The 12684-nt window shown below is 39.8% G+C and overlaps 1 protein-coding gene across 3 annotated transcripts in view; it reads left to right on the top strand.

Moving 5' to 3' along the window:
• Positions 1-12684, top strand: part of NBAS (NBAS subunit of NRZ tethering complex) — a 318587-nt gene that overhangs the window by 219541 nt on the left and 86362 nt on the right. For all 3 annotated transcript variants that reach the window (XM_025454622.3, XM_025454623.3, XM_049096130.1), the window contains exons 42-43: positions 3622-3732; positions 12345-12595. In XM_025454622.3, the coding sequence (XP_025310407.1) occupies positions 3622-3732; positions 12345-12595 (362 nt within the window). The remainder of the gene's footprint in view (positions 1-3621; positions 3733-12344; positions 12596-12684) is intronic.

Here is a 12684-nt window from a genome sequence, read left to right as displayed (position 1 = left end):
TCTTCCTGTTGTATAAGGAATGTGTGGTTGTTGCCAATTGAATCAGGAGGCACAGGCAGTGTTTTGGGCCCACAGATTTAAATGGGTATTATTTAAAAAAATAAAAAAATTTCCCATGATTTGGATAAAGCCCAAGATCAAAATTCTTACCATGTTAGTGGTACTAGGGTATGATCTGGGGTGAAAAATGTGAAGCTTATTATTAAAATTCAAAACCAAGATTGCCTGTTATTCCTGGAAATCTCACTTTTCAAACTACACAACAGTTTAATTTCTTCAGTGTGTTGAAAATTAGATGTTGTTGGACTTAATACCAGAGGAAGGACCTAGTGTCTAGGTTCATGGTTCCTTTCTCGGTTGTCACTTTCTAGAGAAGGGAAACTACCCAGCTCTACTAGTTTCCCTTGTTGGAAGCCAGTGGGAGCTTCCACATTTCCCTTTGTCTCTTACCTCTTTCAAGAGAAGAGCAAGCCCTAGTGTGAGATAGCAGTACAGTGCAAGGCCCAGTGAGAAGTGTTTCTTTGTAGGTATGGGATGCCCCTTGGTTTTAATACTGGTCTCCAGTTTTTAGTTTAGGTCAAATGAGACTTACATGTCAGAAGGTGGGAAAGTGTGTTCACCCACAATGGTTATTAAGTAGAGTTCTTTCGTTTTTAACACCACAACTTGTGGTGTACTTACCATGCACTGTAAACTATTTTATAAATATCTTTTAATCTTCAAAGATAACCCTATGACATAAAATGGTATCCCCATTTTTATAGTTGAAGAACAGGAGACTTTAGAATGTCAAATAACTGGCCCAAGTTTACCTGGGTGGTAAGGATTATCACTGGGACGTTGACTGTGACCTCTCACATAACAAGGCCATCACACCTTTGCAGCACCTGTGGCCACCCCTGTACTGCCTGGTTGTGTGCTCAGGGAAGCACTGGCATGCAGTTCAGTTGACGTTTCCACAGCCTTTGAAACCAAGGCTAAATTGTGCCTATCTTTAATGCTTATTCTTCCCTCTTGGTACCTTACTTTAAAATAACAAAGATAGCCCTGCTTATGGAAGTGATATATGCTGTTTTTCATTATTATTATTTAAATCTTTAAGAAGTAGCAAAGTAGCCTTGGCACTGGCTATCTGTAATACTTTATATTAGCCCGAGCTTCTTTCCTACCAGAAATTCCCCCGAATTCTCTTTTAGAGTAAGGCAGGGACTACAGAGATCGAAGAAAAGCTAGAACAGTCTGTTACAGGATTTAGTTAATTAAGAACTATGGAATGGTTTTTTTCTTCCCCACTCTGCTCCTGGAGGTTCATAATTTCATAGAGTCATTTAATGTCTTATTTGAAAGTGACCAAAGAAGTCACTTAATCCAACCTCCTCACTTTTGGGAGAGGAATCTGAGAATCAGAGAGCTTTAAAGAGTTGTTTATGGTCACACAGCCAGGACATGAGCCTCAACTTCCCATTGCCGAGTCCAGTGGGCTTTTCTTCCAGGCATTTGGTAATCCTTGGTGGCATGCTTATGGTTTCTTAGAAGAAGGTCATTATGTAGAATAAAGGTTACAAGGTAAGGCATGTCTTAACATCATCTATTTCATTTTGCTACAGTTACTGTCTTTTATTTTCTTTCCCAAGGATCCAGCTAATGGTGTGCTATTTGAAGTATGTCCTAGAGGACAAAGACCTGCTTTTGACAAACATAATAGAATCTTGTCCACAGTTTGTTACTTAGAAAAACATACAACAGCCTTTGAACAGCTTGTTTATCTTTTTTATTTTATTTATTTATTTATTTATTTTGAACAGCTTGTTTAAAATGTGTGAGTGTCCATGGCATTTCTGAGCTAGCAGTTCTGATTCAGAGATGGGAGTTCAACATCTTACATACAAGTCAGTGAAGCACCTGCTTCCTGCTGTTCTGCAACTCTACCTTCAGTTGTACACAACACGACCATTCTTCATTTTCATACAAATTGTGTGTCCATTTTAATGGCATTTATATTCTTTAAGTGTGGTATGCCTATCCTTTATTATCTGTGTATCTTACATGATAGGTTGTCAGTGGTTAAGGTTACCTTTGAAGAGGGCACAACATAATTTGTTTTCTTCCCACCTTTATTAGGTGATAACGATATCCCTACCTCATGAGTACATTCCTGTTGTCAGGCAATGTGTCATACTCCCCTAATAGAAAGGATGAATTGCTAATGATTGCTATCATCAGGGATTTCTCATTCCATCATGAGGAGGTGTACATACTCAATAAATACTTCAAGAAATTTTTAATTGACAATGACCTAGTAATTCTTGCAATGACAGTCTTATTCCAGCCCTGGACCTCTTTTTTATAGTCCATGAGCAAAGTTTGGGTTTTACATTTTTAAAGACTTGTGGAAAAACAAGAATAAAAAAATAGTAAGAATAAAAAAATAGTAAAAAGAATCTGCTACACACTGTATGGCAGTGAAGCCTGAAAGATATACCAACTTGCTGTTTACAGAAAATGTTTGCCAACTGCTGCCTAATCAAACATATAAGTAAATGTCCTGGTTTTCTTGGCTAGTCTCAGCCAAGAAATATGTAGTCTCAGCAGTATGACTTCATAAGAACAGATTTCATTTCTGTGCCTGTGGTTTTGTCCACCAGTCCTCCAACCAAGGCTTTGTTCTGCTTTGGGATCTGGAGGTTCTGTAATAGTCTTTCTAGAAGGCCTTAATGTGGGCACTCTGGCCCAGAATTCTTTACATTACTAGAGGGCCTCAAGTGTGGTGGCCCCATCCCCTGGTTTAAATCTTCCAGTAGCTCTCCATTGCCTAAAGGATAAGATGTAGGCCCCTGCCCTCTGCCTTCTCTCCCAGAAGTCTTGCTGTGTATTCTTTCTTGAAACTGCCTCACCTCTGGTTTGTTTATTCGTCCTCCAGACTTCAGCTCAGATCGGTCACTTGCTCATCTCTGCAGTCAGTGTTTGAAGTCCTCTCTGGTAGTACTCCCTGTGTCATATTTAATTATTGGTTCACATCTCACATCCTTCACTAGGCTGTGAGTTCCTCAAGATATATCTTGTTTGTCTCTATGTCCTAAGCAGCTAGCACAATGCCTGGCACAGTCGAGAAAACATGAACATTTGTTGAGTGACTAACTACACTTTCTCAGGGCAGGAATGTTTCCTTTGCACTGTTTTTTGACTGTAGGCTCTGGTGTCTAGACCAGAAATTTTTCGATCTCTTCCTTTTGGACTGGATGACATGGGGGAGAGCCGTCCCATGCATTGTAGGATGTTCGACAGCATCCCTGTCCTCTACACACTAGATGCCAGTAGCACTCTCCTCCTCCTCTTCCACCGTGATAAACAGACACTGTGAGATGTCCCCTGGGGGACAGAATCCTCCTTGATTGAGAACCACTGGTCTAGACCCCTCCTTGGTCAGTGTATTCTAGTAAAAAAGGAGCATTATAATTCCTTGGAAGTCCTTTCCCTGAATTACTGTGAAATGTCTTATTAAGGACTGTGCTGACTACACCCCTCACAGCTGGAGGAGAGTCCTAATGAACATTTTCTTTGCTGATTAAGGTAATGTGTTTCTCTTCTCTCCCTCCCCGTGGCTGATGGACATTCTCAAAGAACACTTGAGGAAAGTGTCTACAGCATTGCTCTGGCTCTGGCGCAGCGTTACAGTGTCTCCCATTGGGAAGTTCTTATGACCCATTTGGAGTTCCTGTTCACTGACAGTGGGTAAGCACACGATTTATATGTACATTGATTTCCACGTCTGCCTTTTCAGACTCTGTTCTAGGAGGATCTTGAAATCGTAAAGCATAATTTCATCTTTGCTTTTGAGCTATGGTAGACCAATATCTGCACATTGTCTTTATACATTTCTGATATATGTTTCAGTATTCCAGCAATAGTTCATTACATGTTGTCTTTCAATAATAACAGTCCTGAGTTAAGTTAATTTTTCCTACATTTATTCAGAAGTTTTTTTTATTGAGAATCTGCTGTGTATGAGGAACAGGGTTAGATACTTGGGTGACAGTAGTGAGCAAAGACAGACATCCCAGCTGTCTTGAAACCTGTGGTCTACTGTGGGAAACAGATTATAATGGAATAATGACGGACAGATGTGAAATTAAAACTGTGACAAGTGTCATGTAAGAGAGCCCAAAGAGAGGGTTTGGCATAGTTAGGGAAGACTTTCCTGAAGAAATAATGCTTGAGCTGAGATCTAAAGATTACATCAAAATTATGTACACTACAATGAGAAGGAAACCATTTTCTAGGGAGACAAAACAGTTAAGTGCTGAAGTCCTTGACAGGAAGCAACATGGGGCATGTGAGAGCCTAACAGATGGACAGTGTGGCTGAGGTCCAGAGAGTCAGGAGAGCACAGTGTGAGATGGGACCATGGAGAAGCCCAGAAGCCAGGCCATGGGCAAGACTACAGGCCTATCACTCCAGTTATAGGAAATTTTGTAGAAGAGAGGGAGGTGATATGATCAGGTCTGCATGTTGATAAGATCAGTTTGGCTCCCGTGTTGGGAAAAGATTTTAGGGAGACCAGTGCAGGCATATAGAGACAGGTTAGGGAGCCATTAGAGTAATGGAGTGGCAGGGCTGCCAGCAAGAGGGATGGAAGGGAGCAGCAGAGAGGTAGGATGGAGGGAATGGGTATCTTTGTGCTAGCGAAGCCATGGGAGGGAAGCGTTTAAGGAAGGGGAGGGAGTATCCAGTGGAGCCAAACCCTGCGCATCAGTCAAGAAATGCGTATAATTCAGCATTTTTAATTTTTATTAAATCTTTAAAATGTTAGCATCTACATTTTTAAGGATTTACAGAATTGCTTCATGGAGATAGTGTTATGTGTGATAAATACTGCACCGACTTCACCATTTTTGAAACACGGTAATATGTTCAAATAAATGTTTCTTATGAATATTGGCATTTAAAGAATATCTTGGCATTTTATTAAATATCTTTTTCTTTTCATTGAATGTTACATAAAAGGCTGTCATATCTGCACAAGTGTAGGATGCTCCATTGGTCTCTGAATATATTATAAATTATCAGGCAATCTAGTAATGTGCAAGACTGTTCACAGCATATCATTATACCTGATAGCAGTGTGATTATGCAGGCGCACAGCAATTACAAAAGCAGGAAATCATTACCTCCTGGCGTCATTACCTGTGAGTGACAAAACAGCTAATATTGATTTAGAAGTGGTGTTTAGTGCTCTCGTTCTTTACTTAAAAGGTAGTTTGCCTTACTATTTAATCAAAGTCGGTATCATAGATATTTGAAACCAGCCTTGTTAATATAGTAGAAATGGCCCAAAATTTACTCATTGAATCAATGCATTGATTCAAGGGAAGGTGACAGATCAGAGTTATAAGAAAAATAATATTTTTTTCCTTAAGATTTTATTTTCCTATCCCTTTAAAAAGTCATGTTCCCTGCAAAGTTGATTTCCATAGATTTTACATTCTCTTTCCTGTTGGTTGAATTTGGGGATATTCCCTGCCTCAGCGCATGTGCAAGTAGATGCATGCCGATGGCCTCGGGTGAGGCAGTGTTACACAATAGAGCAGAAACCTTCAAATCAGGATAGTGACATCGAATCCTAACCATCTCTCTTTAGCTATATATTGCTATGCAAGATAATTCAATTCTCTGAAACTCATTTTCCTTAACTTTAAGGTGTGATAAAAATTAAATGACTTCATGATAAAGTAGCAAGCCTGTGTTCCTTTCACACGATCAGTGCTTCATTAATGGCAGTTATTCTTGCCATTTCACTTCTGTAAGAAGGAGATAATCGTCATAAACACCTGTGCTTGAATTCTGGTCTCCTTTGCTCCTTTTTTTTTTTCCCCTCATTTTTTTTTCTTAGGAGTTTTGAACGTCAGTGATGGCTTTGAGTCATGTGTGCCTGGCATCCCTTCCAGCAGGCAGACTGGCTGGCTCAGCCTCTTGTTCTTCTGGGGCTTGTTCAGCTCCCCACGCTCAGGGCTGATCCACCATTCATTTAAGCCTTAGTAGCCAGCGTCGCTTCTGGGCTGTTCTGGGCGCTTTGGTGGATCTTTCAGGCATCATTAACTACTAGTGTGCATGTGGATTAGCATGAGGGCATGGGTTTTAGAGTCAGGCCACACTTCAAGATCCAGATCTGCTGCCCATAACCCCACCTGCGTAGCCATGAGCAAGTCTCTTAATCATCTGGAATCACTGTTTTTTTTCAGTTATCCAACCATTATCCTTACCTTGTAAGGTTGTAAAGATTATAGACAATAATCTGCGGGAGACATATAGCCAGAGGGCTCTGTATTACCATTGCATTATTCCTGTTATTTATCTTGTCAATTTTGCTGACTCCATGAATATCTTTAAGTTTTGGACACAGGTCATTTTTGAAATACCAGATGCGGCTTCTAGTTGATTGAATACTACAACATTTGTTCATTCATTACATATTACTATTTTTATAATGTCTTCCTATTCTAAGCTTAGGTTTAAGTGCTGGGTAAGACATATCATTACCCTCACAGAGTTTATAATAGGGGAGAACTCTCCGGCGCGTGCGCGCGCACGCGCACACACACACACACACACACACACACTCTCAAACTGAAAAATATCCAGAACATAAATTGCTAGTCATGGTAAGTATCATAAAGGAAATGTACAAAGAGCAGATAGCAGTCTAGGCAGAGGGTTCTAGGGTAGGAAAGGTCTTGGTATTTTTGAATAGCTACAGGAAGATCACTGTGGTCAGAGCATATGGCACCTGTGGGCATAGGAGAATGAGACAGGGACCAGAACTACTTTTGACTGTCCTCTTTAATGACACCCTCCATTTTCCCCTCTCTTAATTAAACAACAGATCTAAAGGCCATGCATCCTGCACTTCTAATTCACTCTGATAGCCAGCCACCTTTTAGTCACCCAGGTGATCACCCAAGAGATTTTGCTTGGGTGTCTGAGATAATGATACCATCTTCTTCTCTGTCAGGTGGTTTTGTACTATTTCCTTTAGACCTGTGGCAAGGGTCTCTGATGGCAGGGAATCTGACCATGCATTGCTGTTGTCCACAATCAGTTTCATATTCTCTGGTAGGGTTCTTTTGGTACAAGAGGTACCTTTCCCAGGTACAAGGGGAGGGAACATAGCTGTGGGAACATGAATACACTCTAAGGTGTCTGCCTTTTTATGAATTGGAACAGAAGATACACAGGACCTGTGCCCCAGGGTTGCTGCTGCTGAGAGTGTGGCTTTTATCCAGAGTGCCACATTGTAAGATACCAACTTCTGGCCTCCTCTGCTGTCTCTTCCTCCCTGAAGCAAGCCTGGCATTAGTTGAGGAGATAGTGTGAGAATAGTTAGTATGGAGTGGGGAATTAAGGTAGCTCAGCTTATTAAAAATAGGTCATAATGTTGAAAATTAAGATAAAATAAAAACTAAGGTCCAGGAAAAATCCATATTACGGTAGGAAGGTTGAATATAGATATATATTCAGGTCATTATTATGCAGTTGTTCTGTTCTGTTTTGGTCTTTCTTTTGGCCTAAGTGGGGGCAGCAAGAAGAGATCATGACCAAGACTATGATTTGCATTGTGCATAAGAAGAAACCTACCATTCCTAAAAATGAAAGCACTAATTACCACCTTCAACAAATTAGAAGCAACTCCTTCCATACATCTGTAACCTTCCTTTCATGTTGTGATCGTTAAGGCCACTTCTCCCCCAAAGAGTCAGAAGTTCCAGACACTGCCAAAAATGTAAGCAAGAAAATGCATTTTGGCTTGTTTTCATCTTGTAGAAAGTGCTCAGGCTTTGAATCATTCAAGTCTGTGTTCAAATTCTGGCTCTCTGACTTCCTGCTAACATATCCTTGGTAGGCATCCCTGTATGTATGGCTAGGTTTCCTCGTCTGCAGAATAGGTGTTCTCATTCCATTTGGCAAAACTGCTGTGGGATTTAAGGGATTTATACAAATTACTTGATATGTAGTAGATGCTCCAAAAAAAAAAAAAAAGCTACTATTGTCACTTCTAGAAATAGATCATATGTACTGAACCCATCCCGTGACCACTGTTAGCCTAACTTTGCACATCTGATTCTTGAACTATTATTTCTCAAGTCAATGTTGATATTAATTATTAGGTATCTGCTTTGTGAGAAGTAAATGAGATGACATCGTACTTAGTGTCTAAGTGCTCAATACATGGTGCCTATTACTATTTCTGTGCCACAGTCTTTTTTTTTTTTTTTTTTTTTTTTTTTTTTTTTTTTTGCCACAGTGTCTTTTAAAATATTTTTTGTTAGGTAGTTATATGAGGCTATGTAAACCGGTAAGAATTTAAGGGGTCAGGATTGTCACTATTAGAAGAGATGAAGCCTGTCTTCATGACTTGCTCCATGACACTCAGTTCATAGAAAATATTCCTCCTCATTCGGTAAGGGTCTGACTCTTGGTGTCAGCTCAGGTCATGATCTCAGGATTGTGAGATTGAGCTTTGCATCAGGCTTCATGCTGGACGAGGAATCTGCTTAAGATTCTCTCCCTCTCCATCTACCCCTCCTCTCTCTGCCTGTCTCTCTCTGCCTCTCTAAAACAAAACAAAACAAAACAGAATTTAAATAAGAAAAAATAAAACATTCCACAAAGGATCTCACTGAGTGTTTGTATGACAGAAATAGAGATACTCTTTATTGGTCATTCCATCAGCTGTGTAGGTGAACTGGAAAAGTTAAATCCCATTTTTCAGTTTGCAAAGACATTTGACCAAAATGTCGGCAAAAGTGAAAAATGCCATGATTACCTTGACCTCATTTTCTCTTTTAATCACATATTCAACTGTCAGGCAGCACTGCAGAACAAGTCAGATACATCAAGTTCATTCTGAGGCATTTGTGTGGTGAATACCTTGGATCATTTCCCTCAGGTTGGAGTAGTTGTAACTTAGTAGAAACATCTGGGGGAACCCTGTTCACTTATGATCATCGTCATTAATTTGAAGCCATGTCTTTAAACTTTTGATCAGTCTTTGGGGGAAATGCTTGTCAGTTGCCACAATGGACTCTGAAGCCTGACGGTCATCCCTTTCTCTCCATCTTTCCCAGGGGCCTCTCCCTCCTCCTACTCCTGTTCCTGTCCCTCCTCCTCCTTCTCTCCTCAGTATTCCCCATTCAGGTAATGGAACTGTTATCAGTCAATCTCAGACTGAGCAGAGAAAAACGTATTTAAATAAATTTGTTTCTCCATACAAATATAAGTTATTTCAACACATGCTGTTCTTGAATCACACTTTTGGGTGATTGACAACTTGAAGCCATTACAGAGCACTAATCAAGGGATTAGTGCTCAGAATTTATTCCTTGTGCTTTGAGTACAACTAATGCTAGTTTCTTCCTGTAGTTAATCTCTGAAAGTTAAATATGCACTATATTATATAAGCTGCTTTACAGCTAAAACTTGGCTCAAGAAAAAGCACTTAAACAGATTTTAAGGGTAATCATTAATTTGATTAGTGAAAGGTCCATAGTGGTTTCATGGTATTTCTTCCTACTCTCTTGAATGTGGGTTCTTTGGAATGTTTTCTAAGCAGAGACTTCATTTCTTGTTCCAGAGAGAACAAGCTTCTTTCAATGGAAACTATTAAAATGGGTTATTGATTACTTGCATCTATAAAAGATCTCAGCACATTGTAATTTACTGAAGAGGGAGGTTTTGGTATTTATCATGTGTCAGTAAAGGTATTCCACTATCTCTCTTGACAAGATAATTAGGTAAAATTGCACATTGGCCAAACTGAATTGTAGGCACAGAAGAGTAAGTGGGTGGGCAAAGGGGAAAGTAATGCTGATTGAGAGGGACTCTATTCAGAACAAAGTCAAACACCAGTGAACTAAAACCTTGATGGTTTAGTCACTGTCCATTTTGTCGATGAGACTGTCTCGAGTATTCTGTTTATTGGGTGTTAGGAATGAGGTATGACAGGAGGGCTCGTAGAGTCGTGCTGCTGGGACAGAGAACTAATGTCTGTGCTGCAGAAAAAAAAATCCTGTTTTTGAAATGGTTGGTAGTGCAGGCACTTGACCTTCGTCAGTCGATGGCTGCTTTGCGATAAGCTGAGCAGAACGCACACCACATCCAAACAGAGGTGGACCTTTGGTCTGAGGCGAGTCGCTTGACCTCTGTGATGGCGCTTCTCATCTGTAGGTTGCTAATTACTTAGACTTGTCTTGCCTCGCATGGTAATCAGCGTAGTAAGTGCACGTGTGTGCTCCCCTTCCGTCAGGCATGCTGTTCTGCCTGCAAATCTGTTAGTACGAACCGTCTTAATGGGGTTACGTGGTTTCTTATTTACTTTTTCAGACTTCATTTTGCAAATTATGCAGACACGCAAGAAACTCTGTGAATCACTGTCGTATGCCGCTGGGTGTACAGTATCTTTCAGAGATGACGTTGCGTACTTTGAATAGTGATAGTATCAAGAATATTCTCCGAGCAGCCATTCATTTATACTCCGTGGTTATTGTACAGATCTTGTGCTTTCTTGTCTTTGATACCTCTATTGTATTATTTTTGCTTCATTCCTTTTTACAATGACAAGCTCAAGTGCTCCCTTCATTAAGCCTTCTGTTGACAGTGACAGCCCCCTCCTCTGAAGTTCCAGCTTTAGGGGTCCTACTCTTAATTGGAATATGACTGTGTGGCCTTTATCCACTCACACCATTATTGTGCATTGTTGTTTTAACTCTGAGTATTTATAGCTCAACTAGATTTTTAAGCCACTGGATGAGAGCTCTGTGTTGTAGATCTTTATGTCCCTACCCCACCCCTCTGGTGCTGAGCACAGTGTCTGGTCCATAGAGGACACTGAAATGTTTGTTCATCCGCCCATTTATTCAGCATTCATAAGGCACATGTTGAATGTTTCCTTTGGGTGGTGCTTGGAACTGAGAAAGGTAAAGAAGGTGTGATACCATCACTGTCATGAAGCGATAGTCTAGTACGGGAGACATACAAGGTAATGAAAAGCTAAAGCATGTTATAAGTACCAGACTAGAAGGATGCTCAGCGGAGGCAGCCAGGGAAATTTTTATAGATCAGGGACATTTTTATAGATAGGGATATTTTTGTAGATCTTTTAATTGTGTCTTAACAGGAAAACAGGATTTATCTTGAAGTGACAGTTAAAAGAGCGTTTTTAAAAATTACTTGATATTTTCACTTTGTGAATTGCTGCTGTGACTCCAAGTAATTATCACACACTCATAAAAATTTTAAAACATAATTTGTATTAACTTTATCTCCATAAACCAAAAACATGTCTTGGCATTTTCTGAAAATGGGAATTCCAATAAATAGGGTATCATATTTCAGAGGAGTTGCTTTTCAACTGTAAGTAATCTAACTCTGATACTGCCAGAAATCTCACTAGCTGTCCCATATACTTTGTTTGCCACCACTGAGAGTCCCGGAAACTAGATATTTCTAGGAGTGCTGAGGGCTGCCCGAAGGACTCTGAAAATTAGAGTTTGAAACTTATTCTACGTGGGGCATCAGGGTTACACTGGACTGGAGGCATTAGGTTCTGTCCAGGGTGAAGCCAAGACTAAAATTAAGTCTTCTCCCCCAAAATGAAAACTGATAAAAAAAAAAAAAAACACTCCTTGAATTTTTTCAATAGTTTAATTTTAAGTGACTTTTTAAATTATAGTATAAAGACATCTAAATCACAATGAAAATATCAAGATACAGGTTTTATTCAAATGGCATTCTTTAATTCAAGAAAGCATATGTATCTGTTCTTTCCTATTTTAATTCTGTTTGAACACAGTATCATATTTGGGCCTTTGGAATAGCAATTCAGGGTTCTTGATGTAAAACTTAGATGCCTCAAAGTTGGAGCTGTTTCTTCCCCTCACCATTTCCTAAATTCCTGAAATAATAAGGTTGTTTACATTTCTGTAATGAAACTCAGATTTTAAATGTTTCTTGTGGCATGAATAACTAGTGCATAGTGGAGGCTGACAGTCTGGGTTCCTGGCTGGTACACATTGGATGACTCCCACCTGAGGGATGTGAAGTGTCATGCCTACCTCACAGGGTTGCTCTGACCCACATTGGGATAACATGAAAATTGTATAATAGTAGGCATCTAACACGCCTCTTTCCTTTATGTAAACTGCTGGCATCCTGGTGGGTTACTGAATGATTGGCAGGAAGAAGGGGCTTTGTAAGAAGCAGCCTTTCTTCTTCAGTATTTAAAAAAAAAAGAGCATATTGTTTAATAAAGGGACCCAATCTGAACATAATTTCTTTGTTCCTAATTTCAGTTTGTCCACAGTAGAAATTGAAAATCGAGCCCAAGCCCTTCATCTCTTTGAGACTTTGAAGACTGATCCAGAAGCCTTTCACAAGCACATGGTCAAATATATTTACCCCACTATTGGTGGCTTTGATCATGAAAGACTGCTTTATTATTTCTCCCTTCTGGAAAGTTGTGGCTGTGCAGATTTTGGGAAATATGCCATTAAACCAGAAACCCACATTCGGCTGCTGAAGAAATTCAAGGTAGTTGCTTCAGGTAAGATGATCATCTTCCTGCTCGAACTCATTCTCTAAATTAAATGAAGGGACTAATTTTTTGTATGCAGTCATGTTTGTGCATTGTGG

This window comes from Canis lupus, chromosome 17, assembly GCF_003254725.2.
Source record: "Canis lupus dingo isolate Sandy chromosome 17, ASM325472v2, whole genome shotgun sequence".
Lineage (NCBI taxonomy): Eukaryota > Metazoa > Chordata > Mammalia > Carnivora > Canidae > Canis > Canis lupus.
Note: the sequence above shows the minus strand (reverse complement) of the source record. Positions and strands in the feature narration are given on the sequence as shown.